The sequence below is a fragment of the Poeciliopsis prolifica genome, unplaced genomic scaffold (genome assembly GCF_027474105.1).
Source record: "Poeciliopsis prolifica strain line A6 unplaced genomic scaffold, Auburn_PproV2 SCAFFOLD006, whole genome shotgun sequence".
In the NCBI taxonomy this organism is placed as follows: Eukaryota; Metazoa; Chordata; class Actinopteri; order Cyprinodontiformes; family Poeciliidae; genus Poeciliopsis; species Poeciliopsis prolifica.
The window spans coordinates 9,814,101-9,832,108 of NW_026562381.1; the positions used below are offsets into that span (position 1 = coordinate 9,814,101).

General features: G+C 35.4%; 1 protein-coding gene across 1 annotated transcript; it reads right to left on the reverse strand.

The window, feature by feature from the left end:
• Positions 1–4: 4 nt before the first annotated feature.
• LOC129360714 (alpha-galactosidase A-like) lies at positions 5–4,082 on the reverse strand. The gene is made up of 7 exons (XM_055031090.1): positions 3,842–4,082; positions 3,059–3,233; positions 2,000–2,174; positions 1,747–1,838; positions 1,515–1,676; positions 949–1,146; positions 5–835 (listed from the first exon to the last, which is right to left on the reverse strand). Exons 1-7 carry the CDS (start codon positions 4,000–4,002, stop codon positions 539–541), a joined length of 1,260 nt encoding a protein of 419 aa, XP_054887065.1. The 5' UTR covers positions 4,003–4,082; the 3' UTR covers positions 5–538.
• Between the last annotated feature and the right edge of the window lie 13,926 nt (positions 4,083–18,008).

The following is an 18,008-nucleotide window of genomic DNA, read 5'->3' on the forward strand; positions in this document are numbered from 1 at the left end:
AAGAATGAAATTTTTGTATAAACATGTTAAAAAGAAAAAAAATTGAAACTTTTCATAAAATCAGTTCAGATTTCTGTATCTGGAGATCTTCATGCAGTTTGATACAGAACATTAATGGACACACCTTTGAGAATCACATTTATTCTATTAAATAGAATTTGTTAAAAAAAAAAAAAAACATCACAAACTGAGTTTAAAAGTTTACCCATAATTGCTTTTAGTTTCAAAAGTTGCTATGAGAGTCTGCAGAAATCCACCATGATTTTTAACAAAAGTCATTGCAAAGGTTTGTCGGTCTCTAGAAAATAAAAACAAACAAAAATTGGCTTCAAATAACCTGTTAAGTGTAAAAACAATAAAACTGAGCTGATTTAAGTTGATCCGGATGCAGGAAAAGCCCTTTACCAATACAGCGAATCACAAATGGTCATGTATTAAAGTGTCAAGAATGGTTTAAAACCTTTAGAGCAAAAATCTAGAAAAAATATTTTTAGAAACTTGATTAAACCTGAGATTTAGAGTAACAATTTGACGTTCTTTAGTTGGTGTTCTTCCAGTGAAGCTTGCCAAAGTCATTGCTGATTGGCGTGACTGTCAGCAGAGCTGTTCCAGAAGGGTTTACTTTTAAGATGAGTTTGCTCTCTTTAGTCTGCACTCCCATCTCTTTATATTGGGGGAGGATTAGAGTGACGTTGCACTGGGGGTCACAGACCTTCCAGCCAGGGACGCTGCTCATGCTTAACCCCCGAGGACCACCGATCTCCTGCAGGTTGAGGACGGCGACAGCCAGGCGGTTTTTAGATAGAGGTCTCTCCCAAACTTCAAAACTATTTCCCTGCAAAACAAGCCAGATTTATTGGCCTTCAAGAGATAATTTCATGTCTAAAACTGTTCAGAGAATGAGTAGATGAAGCTGAAATCTGTGTTTTCTGTCAGTTTTACTCCCACCTTGGCAGAGCGGTGTCCCTGCTTGCCCAGCGGGTCCTGGCTGATTTCTATGATTCGTCTGTTCTGCAGCAGCTCCTTGGATCGAGGACAGATGTCCCGCAGATCATTAGACATGAGCAGAGGGGCGGCCATGATGGCCCATAACGCCATCTGAGACTCCTGCTGGTCATGACTCAGTCCAAAGTTCCCAATTACAAGCTGGAGAAATGGATCAGTATCATAAATATGCAAACTTACAAAAGCACGAACAAGCTTATTCTCTGATATGAACAAGCCCAATATTGTTGTTTTATAAGTGATGTATTATACACCCTTGAACAAACTAGGACAGGCCTATGGGTTAGACAAAGCATGTACATTACATTTTTTGCACAAAATCATTCTTAGAGAATGACATTTTAGTTTCCTCACTTATGCCTATTTTAAGCTCCTTTCAGAATGAACTGTTTTCGTACAAAATGTACAAAAAAGTTAATTTTGAATAACAGAAGTAGAAAAGTTCTGATACAGAGAAACTTCTTGGTATTTGAATGTTTTGGGATCAAATTGAAAGATGTGTTGAGTACCATGTCGGGGTCATTCCAGCCCCCGGGCCCAGCTGAGGGGACAATGATGTCCTGATGAGAAGCAGTCCAGTCCAGGATAGATTTGATCGAATTCCACGAGTCAAACACGTCGTTGAAGTTGCGCCAGTGGTTGCAGGTCTCACGGATAGCGGTGTAGTTTGGCTGGAGGCAGAGAAAAACTAGTATATTTTAAAACACCTTAAAAAGGATATGAAAGATGAATTTTCCTCACCTTCTGGAAAGGCCATTCATACAAAGGCCACTCACAGGAGTATAGGATACTTCTTCCAGTTTTGTTCAAAGCTTTTGACATCTTTATGTAGCCTAAACCCAAAAATTAAGCAAGAAGAGAACAGAATGACCTGATAGAAATAGACACAATCTCCTTATATTTTTAAATAATGGAGTGGATGGGCATGCATGCTTTGGCAACACAGCTTACAATTTAAATGAACATTAACTTAAATCCTGAAATTAATTCTTACCCTCTCCGAGCAAAGTCCATTTCAAGTTACACCCATCAAATTTAAGCAGGTCCACATCCCAGTCTGCGAATGTCTGAGCATCAGTCTCATAATAACCCAAACTGCCAGGGTATCCAGCGCAGGTTTTTTCTCCCACATCTGCATAAATACCCAACTTCAGGCCTTTCGAGTGGACCTGAATGAGGGAAAACATAATGAGATGTTCAAACCAGCAGGTGGCAGTGTTGCGCAGCTTAAAACTCAAAAAGCCTTTGCTGTCCCTTCCAGCTAAATGAAGAGTGAAGGGATACGAAAGCTGATCAGAGCTCAGTCGAAGGTGAATGGAACTAAAATTGGGACAATACTGTAAGAAAAGCACACATTTTGAGACTGAGGCAAAGATTCACCTCCCAAAGCACAAAAATACTAGACTTACTAAACATATACTTACTGTTTTTAAATAGTAAGTTCAGTACAGATCAACACACATGCCCCAGGCAAAGGCCAGAGCTATATCCAAACTGACATTTACTGAGAGGAATGGGCAAAAACATCTGAAATTTATAAAACCAAGAGAAAAATATAATGTATAACACCTGCAGTTGTACAAAGAATGATACTACAAAGTATTGACTTAGGAAGGACAAATACATCCATCCATCCATTTTCTAACACCCTGGTCCCAAGTGGGATCAGGAGGGGTGCTGGTGCCTATCTCCAGCTAACGTTCTGGGCGAGAGGCAGGGTTCACCCTGGACAGGTCGCCTGTCTGTCGCAGGGCAACACAGAGACAGACAGGACAAACAACCATGCACACACACTCACACCTAGGGAGAATTTATAGAGACCAATTACTCTATGAAGAGAAAACTTCATGTTACAAAAACTCCAATGAAAGAAACAAAAATTTATGGTGGTAGCATAAAATGCAGAAATATTTCAAGATATAAAAATACTTTTTAAAAGGATTGTGACATGCTTCTCAATCACAAACTTACATGGTGGTCATTCTGCAGCCCAAATCTATTAAACATCCCATTATTTTCACTTTGTGGTTTATTTATCATAGCAGTAACTCACATAGTCGGCTAACTTTTTAATGCCTCCCGGGAATCTTTTGGGGTCCGCCTGCAGACGGCCTTGCGCGTCTCGCTGGTGGGACGGCCAACAGTCGTCGATACAAACGTACTCATAACCGGCCTCTTTCCAGCCATCCTTCACCATCATGTCCGCCATCTGCATGTACAGACGCTCACTGCCAAGGCATCGGGAGGATATAGGCAGGGCTGTCAGTTAGGATTCAGGTGCTGAGAGGTATTGGGATGAAAACATGTCTCCAAAACAAAAACACATTGTATATATAACAGTGTATCTGGATGCTGCCACATATGAAGTAACACAGTTATCAAGATTCAAGGCACTGACATTTAGGGCCTTGCTTCCTGAATAAAAATGTGGCAATATTTATTTATATTTGAGCTACAAAAAGGAAAGATGAGTAAATATATGAAATGAAATAGAATTGATAGTCATGACAAAAATATAGAGAGAATAATGTGTTTGATAGATTAGATAATATAATGAATAAAATGATATTAAAAGTGGAAACTTCAGATAGTTTCTATGTTCAAAATCCAGTTGAAACTTGAATGTGAATAACTGCTTTTTATTTTTATTTAACCATTTTTCAGAAACTTTTAGCCTAGTCTAAGTATTTACATTTTAAATGTCAACCATCCTGTTGATCCAATCAAATCAGTGTGGGGAAATATAACCACCATGAGGAAACTTTATTATGTTTGAATCGTTCAAATTAATCTATAATCTAATTAAAGGAACAAGTAGTTGCTTCCTCGTTCCTACCTGATGCAGTTGTCGGGGTCTGTGTCACAGTCCGTGTTACACATGAACCTCTCCCAGTGCAACCAGCCCATGGTGGGTTTCAGAGCCAGCCCGTTGTCCAGCGCTTCTGCTGCGGGACTCAGGAAACTCAAAAGTACGAGGAGCAACAACATTTTGCTCATTTTCACCCAGAAAGGCAGCTTTTAGCAGCGACACCGCTTACTGGAAGGTGCTTTTGTTATTTCCTCGTTCGGAACGCAGTTGTCCCGCCTCCTTTTCTTGATTGATAGTCAGACAGACCAATAGGATCAAAATGCGCCTTCAGTGGGCCAATAACGTTTCGCTACAAATGAGGAAGAGCTCTCTGTTAAAGTCAGGAAAGGTGAGAAGTCAGGTGACATGACTTGTGATTGCTATAAATGATAAAAAATAACAAAAAGGACAAAATCAGGTGTAACTGCAATAACTATCTGGGGTATTTTCAGAAGCTAACTTCATACTCACACAATACAAAACCACATTTTAAAAAAACTTTACCTTAGGTAAGGTTGAATTAATATCATCAGATAAAACTATATAGATAAAAAGCTCCAGATTTAAAGCAAAACAAAACATATTTGTTGTGTAATACAAACTGTATTTTGAAAAAGAAGAAACAGGACATGCAACTTTCCTTTCTTCAGAGATTTTAAGAGCTCACTGTATTTCAGTCTTTTACTATTGAATAAAAGAGCCTTCATTCCTGCTTTTTATGTATTTTACTCTAACTAATTTTAAGTAAAATTTGAGACATAGTAAAAAAATAAATATCAGAACCATATAAAAGTCTGTGTGTAAAGCAAAGGACTTATTGAAGGAGTCTTAATCATAAGACAAATTTTGTGCTACTTTGAATCTCTTCCCCTGCACAGAACTCTGAAAAACAAAGCAGGTCTGAAGGGAAGATGGATGGATGGACGATTCCTAGAAACCTGACAAACAGAAACCAGTTGCTGGGAATTATCAGATCAAATAAATTGACTGAAATCAGGGGAGAAGCGGCTGTTGTTTTAAAAAAAATCTCTAAAAAACCTTCAGTAGACATTGGCGTAATTTCCCAGAACTTCTTCAAAAACCTGGTTTATTGGAAGTAAAATAATGGTCAGACTCAGAGTGCTTTATGCTTTACTTTAATTGAAAATTGCTTTGATCTTGCAAAGGTTCTTTACAAATATTTGTAATGTTAAAACCAAACCCTCCACACCGATATTGACCCCCAGCTTTGTCCAGTTAGAAACTTTGATGTTTACCCAATTTTCTTTGCTAAATGACTCAAAGCATCTGTGATTAGAAGTTTTCAACTTTTGCCATTTATTCCCCAAACTGAATTCAAATCTGGACCTTCAATAAACTGTTCTGTTGTAGCTCTGGCTTGATGTTTAGTTATTATCTTGATGGAAGGTGAACCTCTGCCAAACTCTCAAGTCTTTTATAGATTTTAGCATTTACGATGACAAGCATCCCTGTAGCATGATGCTGCCGCCACCATGTTTCCATGTGGAGGTGGTTAGCCAGAGTTGAAGCTTTTACTTTTCTACTTTTTCCACTCTTCCTTACAAGCCGAATTTAATTTAATCTTCAGTGTTTGGGGTCACTGTGGTAACCCAGTGTTGTTAAAAACCCTATTTTATTTTTGTTTTTTAGTTGGATTCACAGCATTTTTCATGTAAGCAGTCAGCTCTCACATTGCACCCAAACAAAATAACGTTTTCCTACAATCCACAAGTGTAAAAGAAGAATTTGTGTTGACACCCTGGGTGTTTATTTGTGTTTGTCTTACAGCAGGCAGCAGGACTGACTGAAAATGGTCCAATTTATCCCGCTGGTCCCCGAGGAGCCCAGATAATAAAACTGCCACACACACTGCTTGTAATAACATACATATCGAAGCTGCTTTGGACTGTTTAATAGCTTGCAATGGAAAGCAATCATTTTTCCTGTATTGATGTAAAAAAAATTATAGATCTGTTTCTTAATTCAGCAGTAAAATAGACACCCTGCTACTGAATGAAATTAATCCTGGACATTTCCATTTGTGAAGTTGTCACAGATCTTCTCACGCAGAGAGAATGATGAGCTTCGTAGTTATTGCTCTACCTTGCTCTTTTTACAAGTAAAGCTGCTGACGTTTTATTTGCAGATGAACTTTTTGGGGTTTTGCCACGCTAACAAACTAGCTACAGGTTTTAATCAAACCTCGGATCAACTTGACAGCCTATCATTGATAAGAGTGGTTAGTGGTTGCTAAATGTAAAGTTTACAGCAAAACATTTGTTCTACAGGTATTCAGTTAGTGTTGTCAGGAATTTACTGTGAAATGTAGCCATTCAAAATAAAATGTTTTAGTGTTTTTTTAACATAGATTTTAATAAGGTGATGTTATTATTGATTAGTTTAGTTTTATTATCATATTTATGTTGGTTTATAAGTTATATAACCCTTTACTGTTCAATTAACAACACATTACCATTAAAGGACTATATTTTGCCTTTTTTACAGCAATTTTTTTTAAAGAAGCTACAGATTTTTTATTTTTTATAAGTTATTAAAAATTTATTTCAAAATATTAATATTTAATAATGAAGCATGTTTTTCTACAATAGTTTTCAGTGATAAAATATGTTTTTTACAGTACAATTTAAGGTTACCAAACCAATATACTGTTCTGGAAGGTATATTCATTTGGTACATTCCTGGCAACCTCAGCTGCTGATATTTTATCACAATTTCAACATTTACAGTATGCTTCCTTCAGTAAAAAAAACAAAAAAACATTTTATTTAATTTACTTTGATAATTTGTCATTTTTCCACAATGAGAAAAATTAACTAAAAACAACATAAAATTAACATAAAACAAAACTAACTAAAAAAGTGTAGGATAAAGCAATGCCTTTTCTCTTAATTCTTAGAAAAATCAAATAATGAAATAAACTAATACGCTGAAAGTTTACACCTTGCATTAAGAAGGATTTCCTTTTGAATCTCAACAAGGTTTTGCATGTTTTTAATAAGGAAAAAAAAGGGTGCTCATTAAACTGATGTAAGATCTTGACTGCGCTTCTCAAACCCCACAGCTGGCTGTATGTAAAAGAGGGCAGTAATGAACACAAAACATGACCTTTCCTCAAAATGTCAAGGGTGCCCATTTCATCTCTAAACATTATCAGAGGCTTCACCTAGGGACAAGCCTGATACAAACAATTTGTCACATGCTGCAGTTCACATCAGAGCCAGTGAGAGAAGCCTTTGAGGCTCTAAATGTCAGATTTCAATTTGACTCTGCCCTCCTTCGCTGATGGATGGGCCAATACGGCTCATCTAAATACTCTGTTTTCTTCTTGTAAAAATAAAATGCTGCCCACTGTTGAGATAGACACCCTTGTTCTTGTTATATAAAAGAGCGGGGTGCCTGTATCTTTACAGCAGTTAATTGAGATTGTTGACAGATGGGCAGCCCCTGCGCGTTGTCTTGCTTATATGGTCCTCTGGGGATTTGACACCAATCCATCATGCTTCTTTCTTCCCCACTGTCACATAATTGAAGAGACTGTCATGGCTGACTTATGTGAGCATCTCTGTTATGAAGTGTAGTTGGGTGAAGTAAAAGGGAGAGCGTTGTTGTTGTGTGTCTTTCTTGCTGAGAAGTTTCATTATTGTATGGATCTATGGAGACAGATAGCAGTGCGAGTAAATATCATCAAAAAGTTATGCTTCCATGAATTTAATCCCCACTCCATGGCTCACGTAATCTTAGTGGGAAAATCATTTATTGTCATGTAATTTAGCTACTTAAGTTGTTTATTTGAACATCTCCAGGGAGGGAACCCACATTTACTGATGCTGCCACTTTAATTAGGCCACTGTTGGCTTGACAAATCTTTAGAAGCAATTTGAGTTGTTGAGTCCTCATTGCTCACAATAGTTTTCTATTCTAATTTTTGGTTGTGTTTTAATATCAAATGTAGGCATTGTTTTATCCATTTTACTTACAGGTGTTTAATTTCAGACTGAGGCTTACATGGACATCGCCAGACTTAAGAATAGAGTTTTCTGAGCCAGCAGTAACTTAAAAAAAAAACTGACATTTGACTTAGGTGGAGATGCTATCAAACATATTTTAGCTCTAAAACCATTTAAACATAAAATAATTACTTGCTGTCACTTTTTCATATTAATGCCCTTACCATTTTAGTGCAGGTAGTTTTTTTGCTGAAAGAAAACAGTACTTTTTGTAGAGTGTGATTTCTAATTTTCAGTATTGACGTTGTTTATATTGGCAATTTACAACTGTCAAATCAAAAACTTGTTTGCAAACTCTTACACGTCTGGCGTGCGTCTTAATGCTTCTCTATTTCTTACTCTAATTAGTTTTGACAGGTGACAACCATTTTGGAAAATAAGTATTACAGTGAGTATGTTCATTAGATGATTTTACTGAGGATATTGCTTTCTTGTTGCCAATTATCAGCTGCCATACTGAAAGCTTTTCCTGCAGTGAGTGACGCAGGTAAAATTTCCCCTGGTTATTTTACCTCTTCACCACTGTTTATTTTCTTCCTAGTTAGGTCATTTAAAAAATAGATAAATATAAATTAATAAATGTTAAATCTAACATAATCTAATAAATTTTATTGTATTTTTACTCACACCTTATCTTTTCCCATATAGGCAATTTTACTGCTGTGGCAGCAACTTCATTTACTAGTCATTCCTTTACATATGGTATGCTTATAAATAGATTACAGTAGTCAACTTTATATTGTAAAAATCTATTTACAGAAAACTGGCCAGCCTTTCCTGCCACTGAAGTGTGAGGGCAATGAAGTATTTAGCACATTACCAGAGTTCATACTACTTTAAACCAATAATTCAAATCGGCAGGATTATGCAAAACGTTAACAAAAAGTATTTATAAGAATCACATTGCTTTTTATTCTGTTAATTTAGAAACTCTGAAAAATCTCCAGCCTGACAGAAATCTTTTAAAAACATTACTTGAAAAGAGTTGAAGTCCAAAGTTGGGTAAATATTACCCAAATTTTCATCATATGATATATATGATGAAATATATTTTTATTGAAGATTCAGGGGCTTTTTAATTAAAGAGAGCCCTTAAGTATATTGTGATTAGAAGAAAAGACTCAATGCTTTATGTGAGTCTCCAAACTGTGCAGTAGATATTTTAATTAGCTTGGTGGTGCTTTATTCTTCTAGGAGAAAGTGTAATTAAAACTCATACAGTAGATGTAACATCTTAAAACACATTCACAGTAAAACACAAGCACAACCTCCTTTAATTCCTAAGTTTTATTGTTAATAAAAATAAATCTATTTATTATTGCAAACCTTTTGTAACCTGTCCTTTCATATGCTTTTTACTCTTATAGCCCTGGGCTATGTAGAAGTTCTTCATTATGACAGATTGAGCCAAAATGATCTTTTTCTTTTTGTGTTTCAAATGAGAGTTACATAATATATTGCAACTTAATGTCAGCAATTTTATTCTCCTAGTTTTGAGCTCAGTAGGCATTTGAAATTAACCTATTTTAATCTGAGAGTGGTCGTAAACATTACATAGTGATTCAGCCCATGCTTTCCAATAGTTTCATCCATCACTGTTTAGAGGAGGGATGTCCAAAGTGCGGTCAGGGGGCCATTTACAGTCCTCTGGAGGATTTTGGTTGTCCCCTCTGAGAAATCTTTAAAGTCAAATTAAATCTTAAAAATTTTTTTTAGCAAGTCAGCTGTTAACACAGGAGAAAGACTAATTAAACAGCTGTGTGTTGTTTGTAAGAGTTTTAAAGTTGCTTCTGAAGAAACAAAAATACCTCTGGAATAATGTGCTGTGACAAAACGAGACAAAAAATAGAGACATTTGTCTAGAATACAAAACCTGCGTGTCAAAAAGCCAAGTTTTGAGGAAAGATGATTATTTGGGCTTGTTCTGCAGCCACAGGAGCTGGACTCCATGCAGTCAGTGTGTCGACTCTGAGCTCTGCTGAACACCAAACCCTTAAATGTGACGCCATCTGTCCGATTGAAGCTGAGGCCAGGTCAAAACTGGGTCATTGGGACAAAAATCCAAAGCACAGCAGTAAATCTATAAGAGAAAGGCTGAAAAGCAAAAAGACCAGCATGCTGCAATGGACCATTCAAAATCCAAATGTCAACAAAACTGAAATGCTTTGGCAGAGCCTTCACAAGGACAAATATCAGTATTCTTTTCTTCATAAAAATGAAGAAAGGAAGAAACTAAATACAGACAAAATATAGTAAATATACCCTGAACTGATGCAACAAGTAACTTCTAATTTCTTAAACAACTATGTGTGGAAATATTGATAACTCTATTAATCTTCTGTAACAGATTAATGGAGTTAATCACACAAAAGATCATAATCAATTACATTTTGTTGCTGATGTTCGATATTTTTTGTGCAGTCATTAAATGCGACCCCAGTCACACTTTTGTGTCAACCGTTTACGGATGCAAAGTGACCCCCGTGCACAGGAGAACGTAGACGTCACACACTGGTTACAGAGGTAATAGTGGATGCAGCCGTCTGTGGATCAATTTTAAAGTTATTCAACAATGAGAGCGTAGAGCATTGACACAAGATCATAATAAGACAAAAACAAATAAAAAAAAAGAAAGTCAAAACTAATAGACTGGCCTTTTGTGGACCAATGATGGCAACCTCTGTAGGAAAGTCCAAACCAATATGGGTTTGTGATGTGATGCACTTCAATGACACAGACATCTTTCATAAGTTTGTAATTTTCATAATTATAATTTTCAGTCATTGTTTACATCCTGATTTAGTGAATCTGCCTTCCTCTGGTGCAGAATTATGATGCATGTGTCAACTTAATGACACAAAAATCAGATAAAATGCGACAGCAAATGTTTTGAAAATTATTAGATACATATCCAATTTAGTCCCACTTGTAGATGTGGCACAAATCCTATTTTCAGTGGATGAAAAGATTGGAATTGGGTCATTCAGACCGCCGTGAAAATCTCGGATGTGGGTTGCATTTGCCTGCTGCCTGAACATAGCCATCGAAATGAGCGAGAGAAGGATTTGTTCTGACTCTCCCATCCTCTCCACGACTAAGTGGAAACTTTCTTAGCACCACCTCAAAATCTAGCATCTACAGTTTTCCTTATCCCCATTCATGAGGGTACAGCCAATTAGTGAAATAGAAAACAAACATCTAGCATTGCGCTTGGGTATTTCAGCTTCCCAAGGTGCATTTTTTTTTTGTTGAATATTTTAGATATGCTCCATAAAAGAAATCTGCGAGTAGACAGATTTTCATTGAGTTGATTGCCATTGTGGTGCTGCTAGAGATAGTCACCTGCTCGCTGCGATCCTCTAAGCTATGAATGTGCAGGAAAAAGGTTCATGCATGTGTGTAGACCTAATCTTTTGCTTGATGTTCATTCAATTAATGATCTCTACATGTTTGTGTAAGATAAAAATATGCAAAGTCAATGAAAGCAAGTATTCAACTTTTTCCTTTTATTAATTTATAATCTGTTGTTGATTATTTAGATTCTTAGTATTTCTACATACTATTATAAAATTATAATGTTATTCAGTTATTTTTAAGCATCACTGTGGGAAGTGTGGTCATTATTTCTGTATATTTCCTCCAATTCCCCTGCAGAGATTTAGAAACAGTTCTCGGGGCAAGTTTTTCTTTTCATTAGACCTTCGTAATAAATTATTTACCAAATGCATTATTTACTACCTCATAGCTGAAGGGTTTTATCAGAAGAAGCTCATCTTTTGCTGTTCAAATATTTTGAGATATTCTTTCTTTGGTGTTTTTGTTTTTCAGAAAATCTCAAATGACTCGTATCAGACAATAACTGACAATTATCTGACTTTTGCAAACGCATGCAAAAAGATGCACAACAATAATCTCACTGTGATTACGTCTTAAATGTCATTTACAATGATGTTAGAGGCAGGCACAGCAGCCGACTCAGCGCAGGCTGCTACAGTACATTTTGAGAAAATCCATTTTAATACCAAAATCAATAAATGACTCAGTCTGAAGTCCTTAAAAACTTCAAGAGTACACAACTACTGACCTTTAAAGCTGTCTGGTTTGGCTGGAGCACCGAGGATCTGCCAAGACTAATCCAGGCCTTAAGGAGCCTCGATGATGCTCATTTTTACAGTAATCAGATGGAGCTGTCTGTTGTGTTATGTAGCTGGCGAACAAAGTGCTCTGAAAAATCTATAACCAGCAAAGAGACTATGTGTGTTTCTGTCAAAATCACTGATTTGTTCAGCCTTACCTTGTATAGATCTGATATTCATTCTGATCGTGAATGAAGGACTCTTGCAGAATCAGTAAAAGGTGTCTGAGCTGGACGGAGTTCTCCATATTTGGATTAGATAATTTCATTTCATTTGGTTGTTTAATATAAAATAGGTGATAATACATTTTCTGTATCGGTGAGTGTTGTTATTATTATTTTTAAACTCTCTCTGAGATCCAACAGATAACCATAAAGAAGGTCTAAGATGTTTATCTTTTCCAATGACAACTACCAACCATTTAGATACTATTTCCCTTATCCAGAAGAGCAGAAAAGATGTAAATATCTTACATATTTAATATTTTACTGTGAGTAATGTTATTCTTACTGAACTATTTAAAAGTGCATGTGCAAAATTCTTTACTAGATTAAAACTTGATTTAAATTGATGCTCTTTATGTAAAGCAACAAACAACTAATCATGTTAAACAACAACAACAACCAACATTTGAATTCAGTCCTTTTATCTTTCAGTGGACTTGTCAATATAATAAATCTGGGTGCTTGGCTTTTCAGCCTGAACCCAAAACTAACCTGCCAACTGAAAGCTCTGCTGTCAGTTTTATATTTGAAAGAACTGTAAACAAAAATAAAACAAAAAGTCTCTGGTGAAGCGCTCGTTTTGACACGTTGTTGAGTTTTCTGACGACCGACTACATGTATCAAGAATGACTTTAACCACTTACTGTCTGAATTTATTTGCAATTATTTAAGAAAAATAAATTATTTGTATTTTTGCTGTAAAATAGACACTCTGATAAGTTTACACTCCAATACATGATCAACTTGAGCACAATAAACAAATAGGAATGCATATAAAATAAATGGATAAACGTAAAACAAAACAACCATAATATTACATCAGTAATAGATTAAAGGTCTCAAGGTTCAAGGATGCTTAATATGAGCTAAAGATGGGCTCATTTATGTGAACATGACCCGTTCAGCAAATCAATTCAGTGAGATCAATAAAAAAGCTCTGACAGAAATCATCTGACATCTAATAAACTGAAATAAATTAGCATGTTATTTGCTCTGACACATCATTGTTTTGTATTTCATTGTAGGTTTCCTTTGTGTTGATGTTTTCATGTATTTAATTAAAGTAGAAATGGATGGAAGGAGATGTATTTCAACTGAGCTGCCAAGAAAAAATGTTTTCATTTCCAATGAGCTTTAATTAGATGATAAAACTTTTGGTACGTTGTTTTACTTTTGGTGTAATATGTGCAGCATGTTTTTTAAAGATTTGCTCGAAGACCTCAGAGGGATTTAGTATAGATCAATCATTTTCCTGCACAGCAGCACTGAGAGCCAAAGGACGTTTTTCAGGCCTCCGTCTGTGCCACTCGTGCTTTTTTCAGACAGTGACCTTTTATTTGGGTGTTTTCTTGTTTATGAAAAAAAAAACATCTGCAGGATATTTAAGATTGAAAGGAAGAGCGAAACAACAAAAACCTTTTGGTGGATGAAATGTGAATGAAACAACCTTTTTATCAGTTAAAGATCTTTTTTAGTGCATTACATGTAACATATTTGCAATGGAGGAAATACTGGTATTATCTTATTATTTAGTATAAACCAGAATAGCCTGAGAAAAGCCAGAATATGGCAGAATTAAAAACCATTCATATCTTCATTTTCACAGATTCTTAAATGTGGCTTTAGTTTCTTTGAGCTGAAATTTCTCCTAAATTTTTCATTTATTGTTAAAAAATTCAGCCTGAGTCTTCTTGGAGACTCAGCTTTTGTATTACCCGAGAAATTCTTCTGTAGCTGCAGGAGTTCACAAAGTCTCAGGTTACCATGAACCTGCAAATTGATTTCTCTGGGTTAGTTTGGAGCCGCAGAGCACATTTTTTATTCTCTTTGCTTCAGAAAGAAAAATAAATATTGTCACGCACATCATTCCGTACCAAAGGAAGAGCTTAACAATTAAACTTTATGCAACCCTTGTCATCAAATTAATGATAAGGAATTAAAACAGCAAAAGCTGATGTCTTCTTGTTCTCTCTAAAGCATCACAGGACATTTATAAATACTGTGGAAAAATATACACCGTGTTCCAAATTATTATGCAAATTGGATATTTTGTTATGCTATTAAATTTATAGATGGTATTATGTGTCAGGGCTCTTTGAATCACTATAATTAATTTCAGAGATCTGGGTTGATTAGTTTGTCTGGTGAGCTTAATTAAAGGAAATCTACTTAAGAAGGATGTTCCACATTATTAAGCAGGCCACAGGTTTCTAGCAGTATGGGAAAGAGAAAGAATCTCTGCTGACGAAAATCATCAGATGGTGTAGAGACGTAAGACAAGATAAGAAAACATTAGATATTTAGCAAAAACTGAACTGATTTTTGACTGATCTAGAACAAAGATGGATTCAGATAAAGGCATAATGAGGAAGGTTTCTTTTAGACAAATTCATTGGATTAAGAGAGCAGCTGTTAAAATGCCCTTACAAGCTTGAGGTGTTCGAGTAGCACATGCTATTTGTATTTTTCACTCAGAGTAGTAAAATCTCAACCTAAAATTGTTGAATTTTGAAAAAAGTATAAAAAACATTGTATTTCAAGGAGAACTGAAACATTCATAGAACCAACTCAAGGATTTCTCAAACATGAATGAGATTCATAATCGTGAAGGATATTACATCCATTTTGTTAGTTTTATAAATGTGCAATATAGTTCCAGATATAGTTCTTCCCCATTAATTAATGTTTTAATTTCTTTCAGTTAACGGAAATATTTGCTCAGTTTCAGTTTTTATTTCGTTAGTTTAGTTTACTATAATAACCTTGCCCGTTGACTGGTTTTTGTAAATGGTGACAGATAAATCTGAAGTGGTCTGTAGGGAAACAGGCTCCAGCTTGAGTGACCGTTTTCCCTTTGTAGTGCTTGACCAGTATCCATTTAATGTTGGGTAATGTTGCGTTTATGGATGATTAAAACTGCGGTTTGAAATATTACTGGGGACGTTTTGAAAGGCTTCCTATGTTACCTCATTACACTTGAGTGGAAAACTCTGCAACACTTGAATCAAGTGGCAAAGGCATAATTGGGTTTAAATGAATTTTTAACCTGTTGGAATGGGTTTTGTGTATTGAAAGGTGCTAAGACTTTAATAGGCCTGTTAATATACCAAGCGTTAATGAGGAATTAGTGTGTTACTGCAAAGCCTTTTCACAGCACCTTAATTATCTGACATTGAGATTAAAGGTTGCAGCTTATTTTAATTGTGTTTGCATTTCTGAGTTTCTGAACCTTCTGTAAAGGTTTGCTGTTAAAGGTTCGATTGTTTGAAGACGACAATTCATCTGAAGTAATAAAATAAAGCAGATGTGTTGAGCTTGAATCACTCCAGCAACAAAACTTTGATATTGAAAACAGACGCTCAAATAAATCAGTTTTCTTCATTTAGTTAGTCACAAGGCCTTTAAACAAAAGCTTCAGGGTCTTTTTGTAATAACTTGAGTTATTCAAGTTGAGACAAAGTTTTTGGATCAAGACAAAAGAAATTATTGATGGTAAAAAGGAAGGGAGAAGAACAATTGTTTTTTAATAAGCATGCCACTTCAAATACATATTAATATAAATTTATATAAAGAAGTGCAAGTATTCACACAAAATTCACTATTAATTGTGAATAGGAGTCAAAACACTCTAAAATAGGAGAAATGACCTGGCTGTGATTTATTTACATGATTACATTTAGTATGTAATGGATTTTATGAACTAAAGATGTAATCAGAGTAAGAAATGAGACAGATTTAATGGTTGGAAGGCTTGCATTCATGTATGTTAATGTCCTGTTTATTTATTATGTTAATCAGTGCAAATAAATTGTCAAACAAGTTCTACATTATAAAGAACCTTCATCTCCAAGCCATTCTGCTACTAATATACGACCCAATATTAATAATTTTCTGTACAATGAGCTTGAAATGATTACTTATCTTTACATCGAGTATATTTTCTTTAATTACAGATAAAATATTGCAATTCCTGAGCATAAAAGTCTTCAAAAGCATATAGTCACTGTGGACCTTGTAAATTGCAGTAATAAAAATAGTGCGGTACAAAATATCGCAGGTATTTTAGAATTAGTTTTGTTTTTATTATTAAAGCCTTCCCAAATCTCTCTGATGGATGGAAAGCTGAAGGGTAAATGTGTAGTAAATATGTAATTGTTGGGTTACAGCAAAGGCTCTTTGAACATCCAACCTGTGAGATTAAAAGTTGTTACTTCTTTTGCTTTCTGAAAAGTATGTTTCCTAAAATAGCGCCTATGTGTGTTTGCATGTGTTTTCTTCCTTGACATTGTTAATATATGAACTGTTGTTTTCATGGCCACCTGGTGATTATAACTGTATTACTGTTTTTAGATCTGCTTTAGGTCTTGCTCTTCAAAATAATAAAAACTGCCTCATTTGCAGGTGAACTGAAATAGGCAAGTCACTATTCTACATCTGCTCAGTAGTTATTCTCATTTAGTTAAATCACAGTTTGTTTACTTTTGTATTTTTGGAAGTGATTGTGTCTTCCTTCCCCTATTTCAGCTGACGAGGTCCTTTAGTTTTTAAGCAGATCTCAATATGCTTGAACACCTAAAAAATGTCTTAGAAGAGGATTTTTTTAATGAGATTGAGCAACTCATTTATTATCCACGACTTCTATCACAGACCATCGCAGTTGCAAAAAAAAAGTGGAATACATACAGCATTTTTTAAGGTTATCGAGTGACACACTGGATTTAGAAAGTGTCTGTGTGCGTGCTTAAGCTTGTGTGTGCGTGCGTGCCAGCGTGAGTGTGTGGCTGGAGGTTTCTGCCTGCTGCAGACCATTACTCAACAGAAATAGGACGGTAAATAAAAGGGATGTTGAAGAACCTGCTGAATGTTCTCCCCTGAGTATCACTGGGTTTCATTTTAGAGTGGGATGTGCTGTAATGTAAAGCTTCACACTGGGGTGATACAGAGTGATCCCTCGGTTTATTTTTGACACTCCAGCAGTGAGTGCCCGCAGCAGTCATGTTAACAGGAAACAAAACTTTAGGGTTAGAAATACAGACTCAGATAATAGATCAGAAATTATGCTGCGCCTGTTACAATCATGTCATGTTAGAATATCCAACTTCAGTGTATTTTACTGCGGTTTTCTGTAATAGACAAACACAAAGTGACACATAATTGCTAAAAGGAATGGAAATTCACTGCAAATAAAATAACTTTTTTAAAAAAACAGATACTGATAGTTTTCTCATTCCGAAGGCCAATGACTGGTAAAAATTGATAAATGATAACATACCTGGAAATAAGAAAGGTAACAAAGCAGTTCAGATTAATATATTTATTTATAAGAGTGGTCTAGTCAATGTCTAGATCTAAACTCAATTAATTAGTAGTGCAATCTTAAAGTTAAAAACCATCTTATGTATCGATACCAAAGTAGAATATTGTCATTAACTAAGGCCCAGCTTTCTTTCTGTTGCGCTTTATTTCTTGCGACAGCCCTGCATCGTTTTGTTTGCAGAGGGGCAAACTGTCCTTGATCAATCAAAATGACAACAAACTACACTTAAATTACTAAACTTAAATTAAATTAATCATGGGTCACAACAGTGATTTCCTGGAATTTGAGATTTCTCATCTGGGAACTGATAAAATACCTGTAAATCAGCTCATTATTGAAAATACTTTGAATGTTCATTTCTTTTTCGAGGCATTCTTCCTTAGTATTGACTACATTATTAAAGCTTTAAATATAGTCTAGACTCAGTCTTTTGAAGCATTCATTCTCAGT